This window comes from Muscardinus avellanarius (assembly GCF_963383645.1).
Source record: "Muscardinus avellanarius genome assembly, chromosome: 5".
Lineage (NCBI taxonomy): Eukaryota > Metazoa > Chordata > Mammalia > Rodentia > Gliridae > Muscardinus > Muscardinus avellanarius.
In genome coordinates this window covers 47,293,230-47,311,933 of record NC_137790.1, presented here as the reverse complement: position 1 = coordinate 47,311,933, position 18,704 = coordinate 47,293,230, and the positions used below count along the sequence as shown (strand labels likewise).

Genomic DNA, 18,704 nt, shown 5'->3' with positions numbered 1-18,704 from the left:
GCGAACAAAGATTAGATAGTGAATATTAAGATGCAGAGATATTCCTGAACTATACGACTGAATGAGAACTGCTTGGGCTGTGCAGAATGTCACATTTTTATATGACTGCTAAACATCTCTAAGAAGGAAGCATATTGAGTTTAGTTATTCATATTTTCTTTTAAAAGAAACTCTCAAAATTTAGCAAGGGCTGAAATACATATTAGTAAATGGAATGTGAAATGGATTTATTTTTATCTTTCCTCTAAATATTTATCAGGACTAGGCGGGAAACTTGCAATTTCTGATAGAAGAGAGATGTTAAGGCAAGGAGTTCCAACACGGAGCATTTATTCATTCTGAGGACGGAACCAAGGTAATTCTACCTCTTAGCTATATACCTCCGACCTTTCTACATTTTATTTTTCTAAGGGTTTTTCTAAGTTGCTGAGACTGGCTGTGAACCTGTGATCCTTCTACCTCAGCCTTTCAAGTATTGGAATTTTAGGTGTGTGCCATCACATCTGGCTTCAGTATGCACTTTTTGTGATAATGATTACTTATCCAGATTAGGATATTTAGATTCAGAATGCGATAACATTAAAAATGAATTTTCCAGTGTGCAGTATAAAGGCTGTGTCTACATGGAAACAGAAAAAGAGAGAAAGGAGAAGCGCGATCAAGAGATAATATGTGATTATAAATAATACACATAAATATATTCACTTTCTTGTTCAATATTTATTAATATACAGAAGTTATAATTTAGTTAAATTAATCAGTAATTAAATGAACTCAGTATACTAAAATAGATGACGGAACTTGAGAACATTATGCTAAGTGAGATTAGTCAGTCACAGAAAGTAAGAACTCAGATGCTCTTTAATATGCAGAAGCTAGGGAGGAAAAGGGTTATAGGAAGAACTCTAGACAAAGGAAGAGAAAACCATAGATGAGCAAATAAGAAGGTCTAACTGGGGGATGGAGCAAAGAGGGAAATTCCCTAATGTACATGATGATGTACACTCACAAACATATCAAAGCCAATCACTAAGCCAAACATGAGAAGAAGAAGGGGAGAAGGAATGGGGTGGGAACTGGGGAAGGACTAAGTGAGTGATGGGTGCATGTATGCCTCTACCATCTTATCTCCATTAAGATGTATGACTACAATGCACCAATAAAAATTAAAAAAAATTAGAATAATAAAAGGATAATAATAATAAGATGTAAGAAAAATAAGAAAAAATAGGATACAAAAAGTAATTTTCAAAGACTAATTTAAAATTTGGTATTTAATGTAAAATTTCCTTTTAGAGCCCAGTGTGGTGGTGCATACCTGTAATCTCAGTACTTGGGAAGCTGAGACAGGAGGATTGCAGGTTTGAGGCCAACCTCAGCAATTTATTTATTTTTATTTTTATGTGGATCATATTGAAAATGGCATACATTCAGACTGTGCTTGGTGCCCTCTCTCCCTCCCTACTTCCCCAGCAATTTAGACACGTCCTCAGAAACTCTATGAGACCCTGTTTCAAAATAAAATCGAGCTTGGTTGGGGTGCAGTTCAGAGGTAGAGTGCCCCAGGGTTCAATTTCTTGTACCACACATAAATAAAATCTTTTAACTTTAAGATAAAAACTCTTAAAGGCTTTTATCTAAAACCTTACACTGAATTTGCAATTCTCCTGACCCCCCCCCCTTTTTAAATCACCTTAGAACAACAGGGATCATGAGATGGAGAGAGCTTGCTTTTGAGTAGCTCACTATCTTTCAGTGTGTTGAATGAGTGGACAAAATGAGCAAACAGGAAGCAGAGGACTCTCACAGGTTACAAGGTTGTTGGTGACATGATTTATCATTTGGAACATCTTCATTCCTAGCAGTTGAAAGTCACACTTCTTGAGGCTGAGATAACTGACGTCTGGTATGTAACTTCTGGTCGTAAGGAGCCTGAAGTACACAGAGCCCTAAATTATCATTTATAAGCTCTGTCTTGACCAAGTCTCTGCCTTTGCATCAATAAAGAAAAAGTCTTTACTCAGCCATTAAAATGCACAACACAATTGCAGCATTTACAGGGAAATGGATGGATCTTGAGGGCATTATACTAAGCGAGATTAGTCACAAAAAAGTAAGGAATCTGATGCTTTCCCTAATATGTGAAAGCTAAGGTGAACAGGGTCATAGGAGGAACTCCAGGTGAAGAAGGAGATACTACAGAGGAGCAAATAAGGCAACTAACTGTGGAGATGGGAGGAGGGGAGAAGGGAACTCTTTAAAGCCCACGATGTACTTATTCATACCATAGTTAACCACTGAGCCAAGCATGAGAGGGAGGGATGGGGAGGGGATGGGTGGGGGGTGGCTGGGTGATGTGTGCATTTATGTCTACCCAATTTTTTTTTCCATTCTGATGTATAAATACAATGCACCAATAAAAAATAAAAAATAAAAAAAAGAAAATCTCTGGACTCTGCCTGAAATTGTACTTTTTTTTTTTCTCAAGAAGCTATGTTTCCAGAGACATTGAAACTGAAAACTGAATCTGAAGGAAGTTTGGTAATATCTCCAGATCTAGAGTTTCACAAATTTAATAAAGAGTTCAGCCTTATCCCTGAAAAGGCTGGTTCTAACAGAGCCCCAAATGCTCAGAGGCAGTTCTGTAGGGAAACAAAAATACGGTTTGGGTCAAGGTGTATTCTCATACACTAAAACTGGGGAGATTTAGGGAACCATGCTAATTTCTTACTTTGCTAGTTCTTTTTCAACAAATAATACCTTTGGGAAATATGAAGACACATTCTAAATTAACTTTTTTGAAACAATTTTTCTTTAAGAAGCCAATGTTCTTAAAACTCAAGGCCAATTTTCTAAGTACTCTCTGGGGGGGACAACAAACATTTCTTCACTAGGAACTTATTTGGATTTTAGAAGGGAATTAGGCAACTCCAAATAATACATTTCCCTAGCCAAGGGAAAAAAAAAAGTTTATGAGTACAAACGGGAAGGGGATTTCAAAATGCTTTCTCTGTAAATGCTCTAAGAACAAAAAGAAAAAAATCACAAAACCTAAAAAGAGTAAATATATTTTCCATAAATAGAAACTGAAGGTAGAGTTCATTTTTTAAAGGAAAATTATTGCTGATATGTATACATTTTCCTGTTTGTGGTCAGTTAGTTAAAAACAATTTTCATTTGAAAATTATTACTGTGGGAGTAGCATATTGGCTACTGATTTCCTCCACTTGGAAATTTACTATTTGAATTATTTACGATGGTGACTGGTTGCATCTTTTAATATTCTCTATTACTCTTCCGTCTATGGCAGATACACATCATGTTAGCATAATTAGTATTTGTTTAGTTAAGATGCTATTATTGCCTATGCACCAATAGTAGGAGCTACTGAAAAACTGAAAAGAGGGAGGCCATTTTGAAAATCGCTTCAGCAGAATACATATTCAAATAAAGGCAAAATTCTCTCTGTAATATGGAAGGTTGAAATAATAGGAATGGGGTTTTAGCAATTTACTGTATCTTACACAGATCATTACACAAAGACCATTGCATAATAAAGTCGAGTTTGGAAAATCTAATCAGAGATAGAAATTGCAAATGACTGGACTTTCTGAATCATAAAATCATACTGCATTTCTAGGTAAGTGTGGATTCTACACATAAACTTTTCTTGACTGACGTCTACTGACCTATAATTGAGAAAGGTTGTGGAATTATGAGGAAAAACAGGAAATGGGGCAAACGGTTATTTTCTTTCTTCTTTAATTTTTAAAAAGGGGATCAGTTTGCATAAAGTCAAAAGATTGTTTTCAACCACATCTCCTCTAAAAGCAAAACCTAAAAGATAAGTTCTACTCTCTCCTCCCCCAGGTAATCTTCAGAAAACAACCTAAAGCAAAACCCATTATTATACGAAAGCTGTTTTAAGGATAAAACCATGGCAGGGGGGGACTGAGACAGCATTATGTTTCCTAGGAAGCCTCAAATGAGATGCTCCCAGGTATGTTTTTTAGAAATTTAACTAGTGTAGTAGCATATACCTAAATGATGCCATACCCAGAAGGCACTTGGGTTTCAAACTGCTTCAAGGTGATTTAAAAAAAAAAAAAAAAACCCAGCATCACATCAGGGAAACAAAATAGAATAAAACCCAAGACTCTAGTCTTGCATTCAGATCATTAGCCCAAGCTAAGTCTCCTCTCATCTAAGCGGCGCTGGCTTTTTCCCTCAGTACTGACTCTGCGGGGATTTGGTTATTTAATGCTGCCTGCTGTTCATGTTTTGCTTCCATTTTCTCCTGTTAAGCACATTCCGGTGTTAAGTGTTGGAGGGAAGACCTGCAGTGTCCTTGGTGTCTGTCATCTGTGAGCTCATGCAGCCCCAGCACTAGAGCGTACTCCCATGATGTTGTAAAGAACAATTATTTTGAACTTGGATGAAAATAACATACAACCTTTCCATAAAATATCTTTAAAAAGAGGAAAAAAATAAACTTCATATGTTCGAAAGCAGCAAGGAGTCATGTACCTTCAATGTGTTTGTTTGTGAAATATTTCTGGTAATGGGCTAAATATGTCAATCATTAAAATGTGAGTATATATTTTTGAGAAATGTAATAACAGGGTGGTACATTTTATAAGTCTTTAACACCAAACCCAGAAATGCTGCCAAAATAATTTATATTTCTAAATAGTTCTGAGTCTATCCCCATTCTTTTGTTAATAGGAAAGAATGGAAACACTGTGTCATGATAGTGTAACATATCGAAAAATGCTGCCAGTGGCCCACACTTGTAATCCCAGCACTTGGGAGGCAGAGACAGGAGGATCGTGTAGGCTTGAAGCCAGCTGCGCTGGCTTAAGAGACCCTGTTTCCAAATTTAAAAAGTATAAAAATAGGTCTGGGAGTGTAGCCTGGAGGTAAAAGGGTTTCCAAGAACCCCAGTACCATTAAAAAAAATGCTTTGGTCTCTCATGTTGGACTCTTATGTTATGGAGACTCCATTGAGAATTTGACTTCTGCTGTAGAGCTTAAGGGATAGAAATGTGCTTTGGAGTAAGCACTTCAGTTTCACCGCTCACTGCCTCTAAAGCTCAGGTTTCTTACCTAGAAATGGGAGTTATAATCTACCTCAGAATTATCTTGGATATTAAATGAGCTAGCAATCTAAAATACTTGGATCATAATAAGACCAGAAATTTCAAGCTATTATTATTATTGATTAAATAGTGAGGTACCTAGTGCCATATGTACATTATCTCTAATTCTCTCAAATGCTGCAGTTGAGCATTTTGAACCCCAGTAAAGACAGTATCTCAGGAACCTTAAGCCATTTGTCTAAGATTAAATGGGCAGTGAATAATGCAGTTGGGATTTGAACTTAGATCTTTATATCTATATACCAGTAGCTTTTAACTAGAGGTGATTTTGTCCCCCATCTCTGAAAAGGCAATATCCAGGGACATTGCTTTGGTTATTACACCTGGTAAAGTGATTCTGGCTTTTTTTTGGTGTGTGTGGGTCTAGAGATGGAACCCAGGGACATTCGGCCTCCGAGCTACACCCCCTGTCTTATTTTGTATACGTGTGTGTGTGTGTGTGTGTGTGTGTGTGTGTGTGTGTGTGTTACTGGGGATGGAACCCTTCTACCTCTGGGCCACACTCCCATACCTATTTTATTTTTGTTTGGAAACAGGGTCTCTTAAGCCAGTGAGGCTGGCTTCGAATCTGCTGGATCCTCCTGTCTCTGCCTCCCAAGCGCGGGGATTACAAGCGTGCACCACCACGCCCGGCCTTATTTTATATTCTTTATTTTGAAACAGGGTCTCACTAATTTGCAGGGGGCCTTACTAAGTAGCCGAGGCTGTTTACAAACCACGATCCTCTGGTCTCAGCCTTCTGAATGCTGGGGTTACAAGTGTGAGCCACCATGCCCAGCTTCCTGGCATCTATTGAGTAGAGGTTGGAAATGCTTCTAAATGTCCTACAATGCACAGAAAATTCCCTTAACAGCAAAGAATTGTCTGGCTAAACATGTAAATAATTCTGAATTTGTGCAAACTTATTGCCCTACTTATCTTTCCAATATAACTTGCTACCTTATTAGAATACAATAATTAGCCTTGTTAATATTTTGGCACCATCTGATACTGCAATAAAGTTATTATTAGAAATGCTATACACCAGAAAAAAATATCCCTTTTGGTAGCACAAGTGCATTCTCTTGGGGAATTCCTCCCACATTAGATGTGATTATGGGAAATTGCTAATCACAGTGTTCTACCCATCTCAAAATACACTGGCATGTAAACCTAGTTGGGCCAATCACAGTGTCCATTTCCCTGATGTAGTTTTGGTTCAAAGATGAGCAGAGGGCTAACAAAGTCACCTCTGGGACTAGAATACAAGAACTTATACAGAGAAGTCTCCCTGTGCCAGGATTGCCAAGCCTTAATATTGAGCCCTGGAATATAAAGAAAGTAGAAAAGAACTTAACATTCAGAGAGAATGATGTTAGGAAACCCAGGGAAGCACTGAAAATACTGCATGATCCCTTGATCCAGACTAATAATTTACCTTCTAAGTGTTATTATGCAAACATTTTTTTATTTTTGGTTAAGTTTTTTGGGGTTGTGTAACTGTCATTTATAATCAAAAGAATGATGAGCAATAGAGTTTGCTTTCTTGGCATACTTTAAGTATGTTGTATTTACACAAAGTTTTCCCTATTTAAAAAATACAAACTACAGCATCTACCTTGATAAGTGTCACTCTAGTTGGAGGTCGGTATAAGACTTAGAAATATTGCAATGTCATCTCCTTACCTAAATAATGAGTTCTGTAAGTGAGGACTGGTTTTCCTTTTTCCTTTTCTTTCCTTTCCTTTGCTTTCCTTTTTTCTTATCTTTATTTTTTTTCTTTTTATTCTCACTAGGCAACTACATCCTCAGTCCTTTTTATGTTTTATTTTTCTTTTGATATAGGATACCAGTAAGTTGCCCAGGCTGGCCTAATTTTTGATCTACTTGTTTTAGCCTCCCTAATAACTGGGATTATAGGCATTTGCCATCCCATTTTGCTGTTTTCTTTAATTGTACATATTTATGTAATACAGTGTGAATATTTCATACATGTATACAATGTGTAATGACCGAACAAGATAATTCACATTTTCATCTCTATAAAAGTTTGCCATTTCTTTGGGCTGGCAACTTTCAAATTCTTCTCTTTTAGTTCTAAATAAAATATATAGTAGTTTGTTGTAGACTATGGGTATCCTATTGTGTTGTACAGAATACTAGTACTTATTCTTCCTAACTGTACTTGGTGCCTGTCATCAGATCTTCCTCTGAGCCCCCTCTTGCCTCCCTTTTTAAACTCTCGTGACTGCTATTTTATTTTCTACTTCTATGAAATCAACAATTTTAGCTTTTTCATGTGAGAGCATTCAGTACTTGTCTTTCTGTGCCTGGTTTATTTCACTTAACATAACGGAGGACTAAGTTTCTGAATTCTCCATCCCTTCCCCACATCACTCCTGGTTCAATGAATGGCACGAGTTTGGTAAGTATTTGCTGAATGGCTTAGCAGATGGCACTTGTGATTATCTTTTGTTAGCTTTTTTATGGGCTAGTTTGTACTTTCTGCTTTTTCTCATTTCCTTTCCCTACTATACAGTACTATTGACCTTTATGAAACCCATTATATTATTCACTAAAGCAGATTCTGCAAACTCAGAGTTGTTCAATCTAACAAAATATACCAGTCTGTGGAAGAGGAACTATTTCATAAAAACTATCTGAAATTTCCTAAACTCAGTTAAAAATCATAAAGCATGATAACATTCCAGTTGATCTGTGCCTATAGCTTTGTTAAATTCACAAAAATCTAGTAAAATTACTAAATGTTCAAATAGGACATAGTTGAATTTCTATTTATCTCACATTACTTTCCTTAGTTAGAATGCATTTTTATCGGACTAAGTCAAACATATGATTATACTTTGACCAAATAAATGAAGAATGCAGGACACATAGATTGAACCAATGTTTGGTAAGAGCAGTGGGGAAACTACTGATTAAGCTATTTCTGCTTCCAAACAGAAATTCTAGTTTCAGGATCTGTCACAGATATGCTTTCAATGTGTTTAGCTAAACAGAATCCCAACTCTCCTTACTGTAGCAGCAAAAAGTATTCATGAGATACAAAAATATTTTAGCTCTTACTACATTCCTCTAGGCTTATATTGATCTGTAGGTCTCAAAGTTTGTCCCCCACTCCTATTTTATCTTTATTCTCAATTCTTGCTTTAATATTTTTTAGTAACTCATACCAAGATTATGAAGATATCCCAACTTAGACCCTATCTGGGCCTGGACAAACAACCAAGCCCTGGGTAGAAGAATAGCTCAACTTTGTGCCATGAACACTGGCAACCCTGAATGAATGAGAATGGGCATAATTTTAGGAGTCTGTTCCTGGTTGCAATAGCTTCTTCTGTTCCAGATAGAGTCTCTGTGGCCAAATGAAGCTTAATACACAAAATAGCTCTCTAAATGGTCATCTTAGACACAGATCGCCAAGATCCATGGCCAGCATGGCTGGGTTAACTGTTGGGCAAGATCCAGGCAGGGAGAGGCTGTACAACTGTTGGGCAACCATTAAGAACAATTTAAATGGTGGTCTCTGCTGAAAACTGCACATTTGGGCCTTTTTCTGTAGAAGCTGCTCTCCTAAAAATCTGTCTTGTAGGCTGGCATCTTCACTTATACCTGCTCCCTACTGTGAAAATCCTGTCTGATTCTTGGCACCTCCACAAAAATGAGAGAAGTCCTAACCGTCAGCAAAGAACAAATTGAATCATCCCTTTGCTGAGAAAAGTGTGATAACTATTTCTTCAGAGACCATAAAATCATAGCATGTTATTGTTAAAAGGGACATTAAAAACCTTCTAACCCAAGTCTCTTTATTATATTTATTGGTCATGAAACTGAGGCACTTTGAAAAATTAAGTGACTTTAATGGTTAAATTATAGTCCACATAACCATGGCCACAGTTAATAACTTGGTGGCTACAGTGTACATAGAAAATAAGAAAATTTTAGAGGGAGGAAAAATCATGGGCCTACTCTTTAAATTTGTTTGTCTCACCATATTATAAGGCATTTTTTGGTCTCACCATATTATAAGAATGATAATTTACAATCATCTAATAAGAATAACTAATTATGACTCATAACCATAAATAAATGCACTTTTATAAATGTATTTTACAATAAATGTAATTTACTTAAGTAAAAACCCCAGAATTTCTTACCGTCCTTTCTTGCACTTCCCCCATAATAGTGATTATCATGTCATATATTTTATTTTTGCTGATTTATTTTGTTTGCAATCTGTCTACTTTCCATTAAAATGTAAGCTCCATGAAGGCAGAAGATCACTTGCTCTACATATGAGGCTACCTGGACTTCAAACCAAACCATCTCAAAAGACACAATTGTTCCCATCACTCCTCTCCTTGGCCATGATTTATTCAGAAACTAACTAGAATTAATTTATAAGAACACTGGAAAGTCATTTAATATACAAATGACCAACAAAACAAAGGGATTGAACAAAAAATATTGTTATGATCCTTTCCAGGTATATAACATTCATTCTAATTTGTATCTCCCATTCCCAGGAAAAAGCACCAATAAATATTTTAAATGAATATATTAGCACAGCAGTGCTTGTATGGAATGTACACATAAATTTATATATGTCATCTGTGGATGCTGAAGAACTCTTTACTCCTAGGAGGATAATATTAGTATAAAATTTAGAGCTCTCATTGTTAGGTAATTCAAAAACCTTTTAAGTCTGTGAAGATACTGGTTAAGACTAAGACTACATGGGGGTACTAAATCAGGAGGTACTCAAAGTAAAGCTGGAAAAGACTTAGTTCTGGGGATTTGTTTTAATGTCTTATGCCAGTTGTATAAAAATAGGACAAGTAGACAAGAAATACCTTGAATTTAGAGTAAAACAGAAATATAGTGACTGAATTGAGAACATTTATTATTTCAGTAAACTGGTTAGAAAAAAATGAAAAAAACAAAAACAAAACAAAACTACAACTCAAAATGTGAGTTCCATTTGGGAGTAAAGGAACAAACTTCTGTATTTGGAATTCAAAATTAGGAAGAGCTAGAAAGGTGGTCAGAAATTGCCCCCAAATAAGGCCCAGTGGTAGAGAAGAGCAGTAAGGCCCCTCAAATAAGATTCCGCGGAGAACAAGAAACTCTTAGGCGAATGGCCTGGCTCTAAAGGGTCTAAGGGGAGGGTATCAAGGCAGAGCTTGCTGGATATGGCTCCCTTTGTCTGGAAGGCCTGATGTTCTGCAGGACCCCAGCACACTGACTTTGTTTTTTTGTGTGTGTGTGGTACTGGGGTTTCCTGGAAACCCTCTACCTCTGGGCTACTACACTCCCAGACACCTATTTATTTCTATTTGGAAACAGGGTCTCTTAAGCCAGCAAGGCTGGCCTCAAATCTGTGTGATCCTCCTGTCTCCGCCTCCCAAGCGCCGGGATTATAAACGTGCGCCACCACGCCTGGCTGGCTTTGGGTTTTGATGTTGTGTTTTGAAGAAACCCAACAGAGCAGTGAGCAATGTTTTTGACCTCCACTCTGCTGCCATGTGGTCCCTGCACTTGACTTTTCCCACAGAGCCAGGCAGGACTGAGCTGTAAAAGCCATACCATACATCAAGGAGAATCATTAGTCGTGGCCAGCTAACCAAAGTCTGATCTTGTGTATGCCTGGCATTAGAAGAGGATAAGCTTTCTCTGCGATTAAACACTTAAGAGACTTGAATGGTTTAAAGTTAGGATGGAGTAATAAAATGTGGGCGGGGGAGGTTTGTGGAGACTGCTAATGTGATTAAGTGGAAAGAAGGAATGGGATGTTGCAGTAGTTGTATTGTGTGTGCCTTTAGGGATTACTTATGGCTACATAGTGTTTGTTTGCATTTATGAACATTCAATATCACATTAGAGGTGATTTCTGATCACCCTTCTCTCAGATACCATCAGCTGCTTTGAGGAAGGCAAGTGAGTAGACAAACCTGAACTCTGAGATGAGGCAGTGAGAAATGAAGCTACACTGTCAGGTCTGACTGTGGACTTACTTGCACTGTTGGGGTACCTGCAGATTCTGATCACTGTTTCTATCATTGTGGGCAGGTCACAGGGGTTAAATTTGAACTGCCCTATTCTACAGCATCACTCAGAAGGTAATTGTCATGGATAAAACATAAACAAAACAGACTGCACAAATGGCCATCTATCTCAAAGGAACCATGCCAGATGACATGCTGATATGGAAATCATTCACCCTTTTACTTCTAAGTGGTATTTCTTTTTTTTAAATTTTTTTATTAATTTATTTTTTAAATTGGTGCATTGTAGTCATATATCAATCACATTGGAGTACAAGACTTGAGAGGATATACAAACACACATCATCCAATTAGCCCTCCTCCAGCCCCCATCCCATTCCCTCCCCCTCCCTCCATCCCATGCTTCTTTGGTGATTTACTTTGATACATTTGTTTATGTACCTCCTGCGTTTTAAAGAGGTTCCGTCCTCCAGTATTACATACCCTCTGATTGGTCACATTAGTTGCTTCACTATAGGGCCCTTTCTATAGCTCAACCTCTTCCTGTTGCCCTTTTCCTCCTAGTTATTGCTGATTAAGAGAAGCGTCTGATTTATATTTTCTGCGATATTTCTCTGTGCATGCTGCGTTGCTCATAATCTAAGTGGTATTTCTAAGCCTGATTCATTTTCTCATTATAATGGGACACTGAATTGTCCTATGGAAGAAGTGAAAAATAAACACCACTCTTTTTTGTTTTACTTGTAGGTCAAGGCTGATGGATAAGCAGTCTTGTTTCATCAAAGCAAGGAAGAAGTATCAGATGTAAGATGTGGGTCAGGTACTCACGGGCTAGAGCCTGTCGCTGGTCCCAGGACACCCACATCAGCCCAGAGTGACAGGGCGCTCAGCTTCTCAAACTTCGTCTCTACCCCAATCAGTTCTCAGGACAAGGAAGGCTAATCTGAGTGAGGATTACAGGCAAATTCTTCCCTCAGAGCTAAGGTGTTTATACTCACAAAATGATTAAACTTACATCTTGGTTAGACATCTCCCAGTAAGGTCTCTCTCCATAGGACATGACCTCCCACATGACGATGCCGTAGCTCCAGGCGTCACTTGCTGAGGAGAATTTTCGGTAGGCGATGGCTTCTGGGGCTGTCCACCTAATAGGGATTTTCCCACCCTGAAAAGAAAATTGAAAATCTCTCAGCTGGCTCGCAAGTGTATTAAGGAAAAAAGTGCTATTACAATTAAATATTTTTTGTACTGGGTGTGATGGCATACATCTGTAACCCCAGTATTGAAGAGGCTGAGACAAAAGAATCACAGGTTCAAGGCCAGGCTTAGCAACTTAGTGAGACACTATCTAAAAATAATAAATAAATAAAAAAAAAAGAATGGGATGTGACTCAGAGGTAAAATGCCACTGGGTTCCATCTCCAGTACAACACAACACAAAAAACACACACACCCTTTGTTAGAAAAATCTAAAGGCCGGGCGTGGTGGCGCACGCTGCGCTTGTAAGGCAGAGACAGGAGGATCGCGCAGGTTCGAAGCCAGCCACGCGTGCTGGCTTAGGAGACCCTGTTTCCAAATAAAAATGTAAAAATAGGTCTGGGAGTGTAGCCCGGAGGTAGAAGGGCTTCCAGGAACCCCAGTACCACCAAAAAAAAAAAAAAAAAAAAAAAGAAAAACCTAAATACTTCATAAGTATGTGCATTTATGCCACTATCACTATGATCTACATTATTATGAGAGACGATAATGCAGCAATAAAAGTATAAAAAATTAAAACAAAGCCAGAGCAATGCCAAAATGTCAGAATTATTTTTGCTAGGCCCTGGCGTGGTAGCGCATGCTTGTAATCCCAGTACTTGGGCGTCTGAGTCAGAAAAATCACAGGTTCACAGCTAGCCTTGGCTACTTAGTGAGGTCCTCTGCAACTTAATGAGACTCTATTTAAAAATAAAGAATAAAAGAGGGCTGGGGATGTAGCTCAGTGGTAGAATGTCCCTGGGTTTCATCCTCAGCACCACAAAACAACAACAACAACAACAACAACAAAATTTGTAATAATTTTTATTCAGTGTGAAACAGTTTTAATGGGAAATATCGCACTTCCAAAATATGTTATTTTCTTCATTAGGAAAATTTATTTTTACTTTAGATCCACACAATTAAGCTCAGTATTGAGCCATTTGAATAAAGTTCCAGATTATAGGATATTAAACTTAATATCATTCAACACTCATTAAACATGGTATTGCATTTATAAATAATAATGAGAATAAAGCTCTAATTTAATTGAAGAAGAGTAGTTAAATGCAGAACTGTGCCATTCTGCACCAACTCAATGTTTATCAGAATTTTAATTCTTTTTCCTTTTCTTTACTTTTTATCTAAAATTGTGTCTATTTTTTTTAAGAAAAGTAGTCTTTAACACTATACAAGAGCACCTGAGAAGGATAATCTTTCTTTAGGCTAGTTTATATTTTCTGTCTTCAGTGTTCAAGTGAACTTTGAGGCATACTAAAGGGACTAAATTGCATGAATTTAATCTATTCTGTTCAAGTATTAAAGCCTGCCAATTGTATTATATTTATCTTTTATTAACATTTATCACATTTTATCTGCTGAAGAACTCTATAAATCCCTTTTTACTGTAATGACAAGAATAAAACAATTCATCCATTTGATTTACCATCTTTAAAATCTTTTGCAGCTCGGAATTGGCCAATTGAGCTGGTGAGGACGACCCTGGCGCCGCTAGATGGGGATATAGAACAAGGAGCTGCTCTTTGCCTCTCTCCAACTGCAGCGGATGGCTTCAGCTCACAACAAAAGGAGAACCCGCTGCAATGGGATTGTTTCAACATTATCAGTGGTTTTTCATGATTATAGAAACAGATCACCCACTATGCTCAAAGCCTGTTGTTAAGGGAGCCACGGTGGGCCCGCGGGGGTGAAGAAAGGATGCAGTTAGGGTCCTTAGGAATTTAGGTTAAACCATCATCTTTAAAGGTGAAAGTTATTAATCAGGTAATCTAATCCTTACATATTTAGTAATCTAAACACTACATCCTCAAAGAGTTAAAGGGATTCACTCGAAATGGGAACAATTTAAGTTTCACAAGGCAAATGAGAGAATTAACAGAAGCCTCATTTCAAAGGCTCCAACTTTGAAGCTATAAGGAAGAGCCCGGGGAGGAAGCACCTTGAATCCAATTCCTTGATTTTACAGGTGAAGAAACTGAGCCTAGGGTTTAGGATTGAGAGGCTTAGAGATTCCTCACACACTATTGGAGGGGGGAGGGCGAATGCCTACTGGTCCTATCACAATCATATTATGAGACATTAATGTAAAAATGTAAATATTTCAGCATTGGGGGGAAAATTGGTCACAACTAACTGTAATGCTTTTATTACAGATATTTGTAACTATGCATCACAGCAGCATAACAGAAGGGACCTGAGGACTGAGGTTTTCATGCTTTGGGAGAGGTTAAAAGCTTCAAATTAAGACCAGAAAATTAAACGTATAAAGTCAGTAATAGCAGCTAAAAAGGTGTTGGGTCGCAGGGAGTTGCAAGGTAAAAGGATTCATTTTTTTATTTTTAATGTAGGGTTGCCAGGGAAAACATGGGTCTCACAGTTGAATTTGAATTTCAGATAAATAATTTATTTTTAGTAAAAGAATATCCTATGAGTAATGTTTTTGTATAAATGTATTCCAGATATGAAAGAGGTCTTGATATTATAAATTATTATATATATTGCTGGGGTTGAACCCAGAGGTACTCTACCGCTGAGCATACTCACAACACTTTTTTTTTTTTTTCGTTTTGAAACGGGGTCTCACTAAGTTACCTAGGTTAGCTTTCAACTTGTGATTCTCCTGTCTCAGCCTCCCAAGTACTGTGATTACAGGTGTGCACCATCACACCTAGTACTGACATTCTATGCTTTTATTTGCTAAATCTGGGATACTCATCTAAGGCACTAGAAAACTGCAGAAACGTTAACACTGTAAATGCTCCAACTGAACATAAAGTAGTCTTCTGAAGAGATCAGCGTAGTCTTTTAAGAGGGCATAGGATAGTCTTACATGTACTTGTATACCCAAACTACAGCATCCTGTGTTTTATTGTATGTTTGGGGCTAAAGTGTCTCATTTTGTAACCCTACCTGTTGAAGCCATTTAAGTAGAATGTGGGCTTATTTCATATATGGAACATGTCCAGAGAATAGAGACGAAATCTGTAGATTTGGCCTCAGAAGAGCAGAGCAGCAGTCTCAGCTGGTGCTTCTAACTCTGGATCTATCTTCGTTCTGGCAAACAGTATGTAGAAGTGTGAAATGCTAATGTGCCTGGCTGACTGGCAGTTCTAGTCAGCCTGGTGGTTCCTTTGCTAAATCTTTGTGAATTCTATTAAGATAGGCCAAAAATTTTCCAAATTTAATGGTTGCTTCATGTTCACTTACACACTCAATTTTATAAATGATCTCTCATAGCTCATATAAATGATTCACATATAAATTTGTATTTCAAATAACTATAACTTGATATATATAAATGATGACTTTATCATCATGAGATTTCATTTTTCCCCCCAAGGGGAGAGATTACAGAATTTTGATAAATAGCACTGCTACCCATTATGAACTAAATTGTGTCCCCTCCCCAATTCATATGCTGAAGCCCCGATTCCCAGTGTGACTATACATACTTTTAAAGAGATAATTAAGGTTAAGTGTCATTATAAGGGTATGGCTTTAATCCACAACTTGTGTCCTTATGAGAAGACAAAGAGATGTCTCTGATAGAGGCATCAGGCATAGAGAGAAAGTCCATAGGAAGGCAGCTTCAAGAGTTTAGCAGCCATCTGTCACTCAGAGAGGCTGCAGGAGGAACCAGACTTGTGACACCTTGGTCTTTGACTCCAGCTTCCAGAACAGTGAGAAATAAATTTCTTTGTTATTGATTTATTGATTGATTGATTGGTGGTACTGGGGACAGAACCCTTCTACCTCCGGGCTACACCCAGCCGTATTTTGTATTTTTATTTGGAAACAGGGTATCTTAAGCCAGAGAGGCTGGCTTCGAACCTGGGCGATCCTCCTGTCTCCGCCTCCCAAGCGCTGGGATTACAAGTGTGTGTCACCATGCCTGGCTTCTTTGTTATTTAAAACACTAAGTCTGTGGTATTGTCTCCTGGTAACCCCAGAAGACTAATTAATACATTGTCTTAATGATAAGCTAACATTTTCCCAAAGTATTTGTTAAAAGGAATACCATTGCAAAATGAACAGTACATCTTTATTTCAAAATCTATTTCCAAGTGTTATCTTGAAGTGGAAACTGTGAGCTAGGATACATCTCAAAATAAAATATGACAAAAATGGGATAGAAGTATAATGTAGAAAGTACAATTCAAAATAACTAAAATGCATGAACCTGATGGTATGCACCAACTGGAATAATTCTGAGCCTATATGTGATAGAGATAAGGAAGTATTCAAGTCTTTTCTTCCAATGGGAGGATATATACTGGATATAGTTTAAATTTAATTGCAAGATGAGGCAGAAAGGAAGATGCCTTAAAGACTTCTCATAGTCTCTATTTCTTACAGTAGAGGAAATAGAAACTTAGGTTTTAAAAATAGAACAACTTAAACAGTTGTGGTTTCATCTTGACTACATGCTTTTACCCTGATCTTGGCTCATAGAGCCATAGGTAATGACTAAGTTTTTTTTTTTTTTTCTCCTTCAAGTTTTAACCACCAGATGTTTGTTGCAGTTTCAGGTTTCAGGAATGAGAAAATAGTATTTTAGATTTGAAATCACAATCATTTAAACATTTTATATAATTTTACATATGTCTACGAGAGAAAAAATTATCAAAGACGCTGGTCAAAATGACTGGATATAACTCAAAAGCATTTTCACTTATGAATCTCTTTTTTATACAGCAGGTTTAATCACTTAGAAAATAAAAGAGAAACAGAAGGTTAGCAAATTAGATTGCTACTGAAACTGTTGTTAGTAAACCCTTCCCCCCTATTTTTCAAATCATATTCAGAGATTGTTAGATTGTAGCTGAGAAAATGAAAAGGGAACCAGTAGTGCAGTAGTGTGTGTGTGTGTGTGTGTGTGGGGGGGTTCTGTGTGAATACACATATAGTCTTGTGTACCATAAACTTTGTTGTATTATAAATTTAATTAACATCTGAGTTTTAGAAATTAACCCTCTAGTCTTCAGAGGATTGACCAGACAAGTGATATGAAATAAAGATGTTTAATATGGAAATCCAATAGGAGATTCTATAAAGATAAGCAATAACACTTTAAAAAGTCTCTTTCTCATTCATTGGATTTGATGGTTATCTTAAAGGCAGATGTTTTGAATAGACATTGGGAGGCCAGAAGACTTCCTTTTCTTATTTTCTCAGTCAATCTGAGGTAATTTAACTTCAATAAGAATTATGGCTCAGAACACACACACACACACACACACACACACACACACACATACACACACACACACACACACACTGCTAAAATAATAAGAAATTTCTAGGAATTTTTACTAAGCAATAATTTTCTTTATGAACTACAAATTCTTTTTTTGGGGTACTAGAGACTGAATTCAGAGGCCCTATTGTACCCCTGCCCTATTTTGTTTTTTATTTTGAAACAGGGTCTCACTAAGTTGTTGAGTGTCTCAGTAAGTTGCTGAGGCTAGCCTGAAACCTGCAAGACACCTGTCTCTGTCTCCCAAGTACTGAGATCACAGGCATGTACCACAAACTAAGAGAGACATAAGTGCCCCTGTGACCCTGAGCAACTCCTAATCCTTTGAATCTTTGATTTAAGGTCTGGTAAATGGGGTGGAATAAATTAGTAGCCATAAAATATAAACTATAATGATTTTTTAATATTTGTCCAATTTTTCAGCTCCCTCTCACTAGACTGTAAGGAGAGACGACATACATTGGTATCTAGACTGTGTGACCAGATGCTTGATGAAAAACAGAAAAAAAGACAAGCACATCCTTGAGTTATGTCCCAGGCCAACGGTCACAGTGATCATTCTAAATGGCATTCAGGAGGTAAAGTAACTTAATTTTCTTTGCTCTAAAAAGGCAACAGTGTGAATAAATAACATCTTACAAAGGTATAAAACCAAGAAATGGACTTCTCTGCCACTTACAGTTTTTTTTTAACTTTTAATGGGTAAATATTGGTTATTTGGAAAACTCATTATATGAAGTTGTATTGATGTCAGAAGAATGAGACACTACTATACTGAATGATTATCCTACATTTTAATTTCTTGTTCTTGGGATATCTGTGTAGCAGAAGTGGTCTAGTTTCAGAATTGGTAAGAGACTCAGCATTCCCTGAACTCAATCCTATTTCATTATGATGCCCTAGAAAATCCTAGGAAATCATGGAAAGACCTCACATACACTAGTTACAATGGTGATTTCACTAGGTATAAAACTAGGTTGTGCATGCTATTTCTTCTTTCCTTCCTTCTCTCAAACATGCCAGGC

At 37.3% G+C, this 18,704-nt stretch overlaps 1 protein-coding gene across 2 annotated transcripts in view; it reads right to left on the bottom strand.

The window, feature by feature from the left end:
• EPHA6 (EPH receptor A6) overlaps positions 1-18,704 on the bottom strand; it is a gene marked incomplete at both ends in the record, with an annotated part of 972,789 nt that overhangs the window by 22,981 nt on the left and 931,104 nt on the right. For both annotated transcript variants that reach the window (XM_080695858.1, XM_080695859.1), the window contains one exon: positions 12,180-12,329. In XM_080695858.1, the coding sequence (XP_080551984.1) occupies positions 12,180-12,329 (150 nt within the window). The remainder of the gene's footprint in view (positions 1-12,179; positions 12,330-18,704) is intronic.